This window comes from Habropoda laboriosa, unplaced genomic scaffold, assembly GCF_001263275.1.
Source record: "Habropoda laboriosa isolate 0110345459 unplaced genomic scaffold, ASM126327v1 scaffold45, whole genome shotgun sequence".
Lineage (NCBI taxonomy): Eukaryota > Metazoa > Arthropoda > Insecta > Hymenoptera > Apidae > Habropoda > Habropoda laboriosa.
The window spans coordinates 470,590-481,405 of record NW_017100168.1 but is presented as its reverse complement, the minus strand read 5'-3'; the positions used below and the strand labels follow the sequence as shown (position 1 = coordinate 481,405).

At 39.6% G+C, this 10,816-nt stretch overlaps 1 protein-coding gene across 3 annotated transcripts in view; it reads right to left on the bottom strand.

The window, feature by feature from the left end:
* Positions 1-6,119: 6,119 nt before the first annotated feature.
* Positions 6,120-10,816, bottom strand: part of LOC108578656 (paramyosin, long form-like) — a 27,493-nt gene continuing 22,796 nt past the window's right edge. For all 3 annotated transcript variants that reach the window (XM_017942023.1, XM_017942024.1, XM_017942025.1), the window contains 4 exons: positions 10,358-10,486; positions 8,734-9,105; positions 7,204-7,664; positions 6,120-6,657 (listed from right to left, as the gene is read on the bottom strand). In XM_017942023.1, the coding sequence (XP_017797512.1) occupies positions 7,272-7,664; positions 8,734-9,105; positions 10,358-10,486 (894 nt within the window). In that variant the 3' untranslated portion in view covers positions 6,120-6,657; positions 7,204-7,271. The remainder of the gene's footprint in view (positions 6,658-7,203; positions 7,665-8,733; positions 9,106-10,357; positions 10,487-10,816) is intronic.

The following is a 10,816-nucleotide window of genomic DNA, read 5'->3' as shown; positions in this document are numbered from 1 at the left end:
GTTTAAATAAGCCCCCCGTGAACTCCCCTTCCCCGACAAAAAGAAAACCCTTACTTGTACAAAACGAGCGCGAGAGTGGGAGAGAAAGTGAAAGAGAGTTGCGTGCGTCGTGTGTGTGCGTGTGTGTATGAGAGAGAAAGAGAGAAAGGTGTAATAAAATAATAATAAAAAAGAAAAACGAAAAAAAAAGAAAGAAAGAAAGAAATACGAGGAAAACGCGAAGCGTGCAAAACGTGGTAACGTTGTATTACCTGCGTCGTGTTAGAATGCGAGAAACCTGTACCTTCGAGGCGATGCCCTAGCGTTCGTCTAGCATCGTCCGCTTTTTAGTTTAAAAACCGCGTTCGAGACTTTTCTTTTCGGTTTGTGTGCACGAGCGAAAAAAAAGGAGAAAAAGAAACGATGTATAAGAAAATTGTCGAGTCGCCACGTTTGTTTCGACCGAACGTTCTCGACGTCGACGTGTTGATCGAACGAATCGATTACTTGGACATTTCTTTTCTTTGAGTATTCTTTTTCGAGCAATGTTCGAAACATTCGAGGGGACGATACTTTGAAAATTTTAGCTGTTGGTAGATCGTCAGGTATCTCTGTTACGAATTAAAGAAAAATAGCTCTCGAGCACTCGTTTGAAAGCTGACTTTAATATTCACATGGTACAAAACTTCTGATTGGATGTGACTTTCTAACTGACTGTACTTTTCTGACGTACATGACGTCCGACGTAATTGTAATCTAGATGAAAAGAATTTTGAGGTTAGTTCTTAGAGGTTATGTTGACACACTTCAACCCTGTTGAGCTCTGTGCCTCGAATTTAGAGTTGAAATGCACGAGTGGCTTCTGAAATGGTAAGTTTATAGTACTCTGTTGTTTCGTGGAATTACATCTCTGATATAGAGAACACAGAATTGGATTGTGCATTTCGAAATTACTCACTCCTCAATGCTGATTTTTACGAATACTAAGGGAACGTGTTATCGAGTGTCGATACGTTTTACTCAACACGTCGATGCATATTTTAGAATGTTATTGTAATTTTTAAGAGTTGATCGAACGTGTTCGTCGAAACGTCGCGGTGATTCTACTAAAGTAGCTCTTACGATTACATTACGTAATCACGTTTAATCGAGCACAGATTCGCCCCGTGTTTCCTTTAGCAAACTGAATCGTTTCCAAGAGATAGAGGAATTGGTGTACGTGCTGCGAATGTAGATTTTTATTCTCGCGTCCTTTACCCCTTTTGCGTTACCAACCCGTTTATTACATCCTTTATCGACGATTCAGCGATTTTCATCTTGGTCTTAGCTAATTCGTCTCGTCCTTATATTTTCACACTTTTGCTTCGTCTTCCTTTTACGCGAGTTTTTAGGATGAAAAAACGAGTTCGAACAATTTTTCTACATTTTTTTTTTAATAGATTTTTTACCTCTCGAATTTTCCCTTTCACAAGGGCACAATTTTTTTTCATGAAAAGAAAAAATTCTATTCCGAGATTTGCGTCACGTAGACATACCGATGGTCGTGTATAAGCTCTGGTCACTGGAAGTCTCTCTTCCGGTAAACCTTAAGATTAGCTCGTTGACAGAGGAGTGGGCCCATTTGATACGCCCACCGACAAAGAGACACAAGATTTTTAATACCCAGGTTAGGGTAGTGAACACAAGCATCCTGAAAAAGGGGAGCCTTATTTATTCCTCGTATTGGGCATTTTTCTGGATTGGGCCTTCTTGGTACACTGGGCCCTTCGTTCATCTATGTCGTGGTCATCTAACGGGCGTTCTCGAACCATGCATCTCTCCATATAGGTGCAAAGTCCTGAAAGATGTTCTCTACAAGTGGAAAAGCAAGGAAAACCATTTCTCTTGGGATTATATCCATCTCCTTTCCAGCATGATAGACACAAAGATGGCTCCTCTTCTTGTAACATTTGGGCCCACTCCTCTCGAGGGATATCTTTGAGCCTGATATGAGAAAATAGCGAAGATGCGCCGCGTGGCAACTGCTTTTTGTCCGTGTTATAAACTGTACGGACCTTTTGAAAATTTTATAGACTATTCAGACGCGGAAAAATCGGCTACCTGGGCCCGTAACCGGTTTTTACAGAGTTTGAACGAATTTTCGAAGAACCGAGAAGTTTTTAAATTTTGCTTATGTGTTCGTTATACAAAAAATAGAAAATATATTTAACGGAGACATTTGAGATCACAGAGCCGCCGGCCTATGAATAGTTAATGGAAAAGAGGGCCTTGCGTTATGGCGGACGGTGGTTGCGCGTGGCGCGAAATACAAAACAGTTGTTTTTCTGCGAGAAATTGAAAAGATCGGAAGTATACGTAAGGCTCGAACTAATCGTAAAGCGACACCCTGTTTTCTTTTGCTTTAATCGCGTTGTTTTCTTTTTTTATAGAAAGAAAGAAAGAAAAACGAGTACCTACCATTATTAGAATTAATTGTAATAATACGATTATTTTATTACTATTATTATTCGACTATTATCGTAGCGACGATCTTCTTCTGTTTATTCGTTCTTCTTTTCCAATGTATTATACCCTGTACATAACGGTGTAAATGTTTATCGACGACTTACAATACGAATAGGAACGAGCACTTGTAATTTTCGTAACGACGGATGGGTGGATTGGTGGATGATGCTGTTACGTTCTTCTTTTCTTTCAATTTTCCAACAGTTTCACGATTCTAACAGGCACATTCGACGCATTGTATAAACGTGTCGTTGATTTTTATAACAGATTATTGTTTAGCCAAATTGGCTTCTTTTTTAAATCGCTTTTATTTCAACAGTCACTTTGCGTCAAGTTTGTGATTTCACCTGTGACAAACAATAAATTATATTGATTCCAAGATCATTTTTATAAATGAAAACTCACTTATTCCTTGCAAAATTTGTAAATAAATTAATCTCAACTAATATACGTTCTATCGCAAAAATTCACACGGAAAGCAGTCACTTTTTATTTTTTGCATTTGTCGAAGCTTACGCTGCGTCGACAGAGGACAGTGCCGTTTTTGAGAGAGTCAAGTGTTTTCAAAGGATGTGTATTTTCTCGCGGACTTGGGTCTGGCTGGAAAGCAAAGACAGGTTTTTCTCGAAAGATTGCCGGCCAGATCACCTCAACGGTAATTGACGCATCGTAAGTCCACACGCGGTGAAAAAAGGGACCTAGAATTTATGGGTCGGTTTCTCGAACAAGGGACTGTTCGTGCAACGTCCGTTTTCCGGACGAAATACTTGGCCTGTGGGCGTTGCGCAATCGGGAAACCGGCCCAACTTTTAATTGGACAATCTTAGGTCCCATTTTTCTCCAAGTCTCATTTTGGAGAAAACGTTCCTCCATCGAACAGAACAACTCGAGACACTGGCAAGGGAGAAACAGTTCGAACCTTGTTCTCAACGAACTATCGGACTTTGTGATACAGTCTTACAAACTGTGTTATTTTAAACAATAAATCATTGTTAGGTGTTAGGAAAGTCTTCAAGTAATGCAATTCCGCAATTGTCGTCAAGATCTACCTTCGCAATGTCCGTATATTGTGTCGTCGCTCAGCCCAACCCGCCAAATTTCTAAATCCTCACGCATATTAGCGTCAAAGTTCTCGAGATTCGCGGCGTCAATGTTCACGTTACTCAACTCTGTCCCCGATATTGGTAAAAGACTGATCGGACACCGAGACTTGAGTGACATTTCTGACATAAGTAGGCAGCTGCGTTCAGATTCACGTGTGCATGGCTTGCTACTCTGCATCTCGCTATAATTTCTGCTACTAACCCCCGGATTTCTATCACTGCTGGAGAATTTAGCGTGAGCAGTCGAAGTAGATTGACTCGGTAGCTATCTCTGTCTCCTCGAGAGAAGACTTGGTCGCCAGAAAATTGGTGGCAATTAATTCCCCGTATGTCCTTGTCAAAATATGCTTCTCATCAGTTATTCCTCCGTCTCAAGCCCATCTCATTGCGATAGTTCGCGTCTGACTGCATCAAATTATGAAAGCCACCGAGAGATCGTTAGAAAGAAATTAGGGAGAAGGCTGGGGTACTTCACGGATATTGCGCGGGAGATAAAGCTAGAATAAAGCAAAATTTTGTTCCAAACAAATACCACAGAATGTTCTCTATCAACGGCACGTTTATCCAACACAAGTGAACTATATGTTAAGAACGAAAGGGTAAAACTGTGAAATAATTGTATAAAAATTTCTGAAAGAAGTACACACTCGTTCGACCATTTTACCATCCATCGTCGGTGTATGATGCGTGCCTGATGGTGTGGGTGAATCTTAATACTGTTAATAGATATACGTACCTAATGTTATTAATTATTAATTAACATTTGATTTGTAATTAACAGAGGCCACGGAACACTAGAGGCTGTGTGAGATAGTCCGCGTCACAGCCTTACGCGATTATACTTTTTCCACGATCTCGCGAACTAGCGTCTAGCCTTTTTCTAAAATTACCAACAAAATAGAAGGAAGAACTAAAAAAAGAAAACAAAAGAAGAAGAAATAAGACACAAACGATCGAAAATACGTCAGGAAACACGGTTCGATGTCGTGGTCGCGACGACTCCTGCGAGATTCTCGAAGCCTCTTGCGTTGCGTGTCCATGCGGACCCTACTAATAAACGCCATAGCGGTCTGAGAAGTAATTGGCTCGAATAAATTAAATTTACTTTAACAATCGTCTGCGTCATTGTCGCGCGTTTCCGATTTCTTTCACGAGCCAATCACCCGTATCCAATTTCCCGTCTCAACTCTGCATTCTACTCCGTTTTTACCTCTTCGCTCTCTATGCAGGGTGATCTATAAGTCACCGAAAATCGGTCCGGCACGGAAGGTGTTAAACGGGAGCGATATTGGAGCATACCACGAAGTTACCATGGCACAGGGACGCGGTTGAGACGATAATACATCGCGTATGACGTCTGCCAAGTTTCTTTGCCTACGGAAACGCTAGACTGTCATGGCGGCCTTCTTAGCGTCACGCGGTCTCCATGGCGACTGAGGCACGCTGCGCGAAGGAACAGTGGAGGGGGAAGCAAGCACGTGAGGGGCCCCTACGTTGGACAGTGCTGCCTCGAGCGGCGGCGGTGCAAAACATAAGAGTATTTTTCGCTTATTTGGCCAAGCGATGACGTCAGAAGCCTCAAATTCGCTTTATCGGACAATTTTTACACTGGTAGAACGGTAGAAATTTAGTTTCCCTTCTTCTTTGGGAACTTCTGACTTAATACTAAATGTTCCTCGACAATAAACGAAACATGCATTTTATATAAATGGTTTATTGAATTTACAATTATAAATTCACATTCTCGGTTAGTCACAATGGTGTGCGTTATAATTTGGACGTTTAGATATATTTTTTTTAATTATTACTTTTACTCGACGAAACGTTCGTATAATTTTACACGAAGATCTATCTTTCCGGGGTGGTTCGTGGAAGGTGTGTTTGTTATTAAGTACATAGAGAACTTCGTGAAATGAAACTCACGTTGTCTCGTTAGTCACAGTGATATTAAAACAGACGTTTCGATGCAGTACATATACCTTCTATCGGAGAATTTTATCTCTCGCAAACTGAATCTTCCTAAATTCGAAAGAAATGAAGAATTCTCTCTCGCAAAAATGTTTACCAAAAAAATTCGACGAAAACTTTTCGTGATTCTCGAAAACAAAAACAACAGAGTAGTCCAAAAAAAAAAAAGAAAAATGAATTCTCTACAGGATGATTATGTTACAGGGATCTATCGATGATTAGTGTTTCGTCGGTCTCGATCCCGAGACACTGTGCGGGGGAAATGTATTTTTCATGGAATTCGTACGTACGTGTTTCAGTTTATTTATTAAATTATTGTTTGACACAGGTTATCGTGTATGTCGTACAGTGAGAGTTGTGTGTATGGGCAATAGTACCTATCTATAATATAATAATAGAAGTAGAATTAAAGTTAATCCATTTAAATACAAGTGTGCGACACGCGCGATCAAAGAGGCGTAAGGAGAGAGAATGAGATAGATAGATAGATAGATAGATAGATAGATAGAGAAAGAGAGAAAGTTAAATCTACGTCTCGCGTTTCTATATTCATTCTTTTGTTTCTTTTTTTTTTTTCGATTTTATTTATACATATATATTTCCACTCCTTACGCTTCGTGATGCTGACATAATTAGATACAAGGAAGATATAACGAATTGTTGTTCATTCTTTTTTTTTTTTTCATATATTTGAATTTTCTCATCTGATCGTTCATTAATTAAATAATTAGGTCGAATAACGATGATGTTGTGTGGTTTCAGGATGATTGACTTTTTTTCTTCATGATGAATCTTTGCCTTTTTTCGGTATTTTTCACGTTTGGTTTCGTTGCGACGGGTACCGCGTCTCGTTGGCCAAGTATTCCGAATTTACGACGGGTCGTTGGGCGCTGTCGTAACAAAGATCGTGGATAACAACAAAGATGTCACGATTTTCCGACCTTCTCTGTTTTTTTTTTCTTTTCTTCTGTTTTCTTTAGCTCTATCTACGATGTTCGCGGCGATGCGGCCCGTTGGAAACTCTTCTCGGCCTTTTCGATTTACGATGACGTATCGAGGCTCTTCCTTTTTTTTTTGTTTGTTCGTCGTTTGCTCGTTACACCTGTAGACAATCGTGAAGTTACATATAATCCCGAAAAGTTCAGTTGTCTTTGCGCTTGCTGAAATATTTCTGAGATAATTAAGAAAACGACACTCTTCGATGTCTATAAAGACAGGAGAATCGACCGATGTTTTTGCTGAAAAATTCGTGAGAAATGTTGAAATTCGTATTATCAAGAATACTTTTCGGTCACTGAAAATTTCTAAAATATAGGATTAAAAAAAAGTCGGAAACTTACGTTGCCGACGAATTTTTCAAAGAAAATGACCGATTATACACTCAAAATATGCTTTTCAATCGCAGAAAATCTCTCGAAAACGAAATAAAAGAAAAGTCACAAAATTGATAAGAAACTTACGTTGTCGATGAATTTTTCAAAGAAGATTGCATTAAACACATACACAAACATAATACTATACTTCTCAGTCGCGGAAAATCTCTCGAAAATATAGGGTGGAAGAAAAATTGCTAAGAAAATTAAAAAAAAAGAAAAAAACTTACGTCGACGAATTCGTTAATGAAAAATCGTGTTAACGGTGTACGTACGTTTCTAAAGACGACGAGGTGGCGTTCGAAGTGGCAAAGGGTGGGGTGTGTCGATGGTGATGGGGTTATTACAGGTCAGACCTCGTCTCCTGGACGAGGTACACCTGAGATCCGGGCACGCTGGAGGTGGTGACGAAGCTGCGGTGTTTCGCGCGGATCAGAGTCAAATTGCTCTCAGCGGTGTCAGCTCGGTCTTCAGCGGCCTCCAGTTCTCTTTGGAATCTGCGGACCCTGGTTACGCTTTGCTGGGACATGCCTTCCTGTTCTTGCAGCTGCCTCTTGTAGATGCTGACTTTCTGGTTCGCTTTGTCCAACGATTCTTGCAGCAACGCGATGTTCTTCGAGTCCTCTTCAACTTGGATCATCACTTCCTTGATGTTGCGCTCCTTCTTGCGGAGGATCTTCACGGTCTCGGAGTGTCGGCGCTTCTCTTCGTCCATCTCGAGTTCCAGGTCACGGATCTAAGATGATAATGATTTCATTTTTGAGAAATTTTGTACCGGAGTTAGAAATAAAGAGTTCGATAAATTATTGTTGGTATTATTATTGCTATTTTATATCTTCGTTTTAAGCTTATCACCGTTATCCGTAATTTTGCTATTTAATGCTATTTCTTCTTTTTTCCTTTCTTATTTCTTTATATTATTATTATCAACGTTATCGTTATTGTTTTTTGAAGTTCAACTTAAACTCGGATTTTACATTGCTAACTGTTCCTTCTTACTTAACACATTGGCGACGGGGCTCTTAGAGCAGCCCCTCTTAGAGCACTTTTCAACTAATTATTATTTTTCAAAGAAATTTTCAAGAATGTGGTAAATTACTTTTTCGTAAAACGTATACAATTATTAGAATTCGTGAAACATCTGTCACAGCATTTCTGAAAAGAAATCATTTGACGTGAAAATCTCAATGACGTATTTCGCGTCATTCGGAATCCAAGTAAATATCTGAATGACGCATATGTGCGTCATCCGACGCAAATGTGTTAATTATTTTGTTTCACTCTTATGTCTGTTTCTTCCTAATCTCATTTACTTTCTTCAATTTCTTTTTTTTTCGCTTTTCTACTTGTAATATATTTTTCTGTCTTCGATTTGCAATATATGGTGTGTACTATATGTAGGAACCTAGGGAAAAATATTGAGGGACCCAACCGGGAATCGAACCCGGGACCTTGGGCTTAGCAAGCCGAGGCTTTGCGCGCTACGCCAACCGCTCCCTCTGTATTCTCCCTTGAAGGTTTCCTATTTGGGTATGGTGGCCCTGATACTACATATAATACGTTTATACTTGTAAAAAAAAATAAATAAATTTTACTTTGATGTTTTGCACATTCTGTATACTGTATGTAAATTTTGCCCTAAGAAGATGTTGCTTTTTTCACAGCCACTAATCACTATTCACTTACAGTGATGGAAATTTTCATACGTGCAATTCTCGTTGAGAGAATTAATTACGAATACTACAATCTGAACCAGCAACGTTGACGAAATTAACAGACCGAGTTAAAGTAAAATTTCAACTCACCCTAGCCTCAAGTTTGCTGATGATACGTTTGCCACCAACAATGGCGTTCGCCTCGACTTCCTCCAATCTTACTGAGAGGTTCTTCACCTCGATTTCGAGGGACTTCTTGATGGCCTCGATTTTCACGATACGCTCCTGTTCCTCGTGCAGGATTTCGACGGTGTGCTTCAGCTCGTTCTGCACTCTCTGGTATCTCTCGTCGCTCACTCTCAGCTCCTTGGTCACCTCCTCGTAGTCACCGGCAAGGGTAGCCAGTTCCTGCTCGAGTTTCGCTTTCGACGAAGCGATGTTCACGTTTATGGTGGTCAGCTCGTTGATGCGGCTAACCGACTCCTCGTAGTGCTGCTCGACGGTTCTCTTTGCACGAAGGGCCTTTGGGAACGTAGTGTGTAATTAATTACCGTTCCGAGAGAATTTACATGCTGTCGTCGGTGGATGGAAGTTTAATTAAAAGTGAAATTTCATTCGGTGAAAAATATGAACGAGGTGGAAGAATCTTCTTTTTTCTTTTTCAGGAATTTTGTTCGACGTTGAAGAGGGGTGAAGAAGTTAGACGTTAAATTTGTAGAATCAGGAAAATTTGGAATTTGAGAAATAAGAGTTACAATTTTATCGTGAAAAATATTTGCTGGAAGGATATATTTTTTCGAGGAATTTTGTTTGACTTTGAAATTGGGAGAATAGGTGAAAACGGACGAAGAAGTTGAAACGTGGTACAGTAACTATTATTGAATTAAGAAAATTTGCAACATTCTAAGGCGTTTCGTATTTTTAATAATTATAATATACGAAGTCTAAGAAGGAACGTTTTATTCACTCACTACGAGAAACTTCATATTTGAAGCACTGTGCTACGGTTCAGCGTATTTATAGCGTGTCTAAAACCAATTGGCCGTCGAAGGCTATTGAACGGAAACCCATTTCGTTTCTACATATATTCTCCTATTCTACACGCCTTTCAAGGAATATTTGCATATTTCCAACGCGTCTATCTTATTTCTACGACTAAAATAAAAAATAGATCATTTCTGATCTATCTCAAAATTTTCCAAATTAATTTTCGACGAATTTCCATTTCAAAAGTGCAAAATATTTCAATGAAAACTCCAAAAAATTTCATAACAACGAATCTGCTAAAAAAAAAAAAAGAAAAAAGTTGTCCAACTAGAAGACGTTTCAATTTTTCCCCCAAATTTAAACGTGTGTTTGAAATATCGATCGAAATTTCCATACAAAATGCACTACTGTACACCAATTTACAGGGTGTCTTAAATACAGTAGTGCACACATAAGCGTCCGCATTTTTGCACACTTAAGCGTCCGTCGCTATCCCCAGCAATTCTTGGAAATGGGACATCGGAGTGGAGTTCGAGCGTGCCGAGTGAAACAAAGTAATTCGATATCGACTCCTGAATGTGAACAACTCACTTTTGGTACATCGGTATTCCACTCGGACACATCTCCTCCCTTTTGTTTAGTTAAATTCGCAGAAGTCACCTCCCCACTTATGTGTGCACTACCGTAATATACGTTTCTACTCTTTATCCCTACTGATACAAGATATAAATTATTTTTCAACAAAACACCGAACGAATAACTAAATTAATAAAAGTTTAAGGCTTACAGATTCGTAATTGCCGCGCACTTCCTCGAGCTCGGCCGTCAACGATTGCAGACGTCGTTGACTGATGCCCAGTTGGTCTAGGGTTACCTGAAGCTGGCGTTGAACCTCGTCATAATGGGCTTGGAGTTCCTGCAAAACGATACCGCCACATTTACATTACAAAATTCCTTGCCAAATACCTGTCAACTTCTGTTAACACTTCGAATGCTACGTCAGCCATGTTTGGGTGGCGGTTAAATTTCTGCAAGGGCGGTTACCCGTAGCCGACGATTTTACTTATTGAATCAGCAGAGACTTTACTAAATATAGTATCGTACGATTAGTTGTCATCGTTCTCGCATTAGCAGATCTATTTTTTTCAGTCGAATTTATATCTTCACGAATGGCGGGTAATATTAGAAAGTGGAGATAACAGAATCTATTTTTTTCGTTTGTCATATATCTCCGTGAAGGGGAACG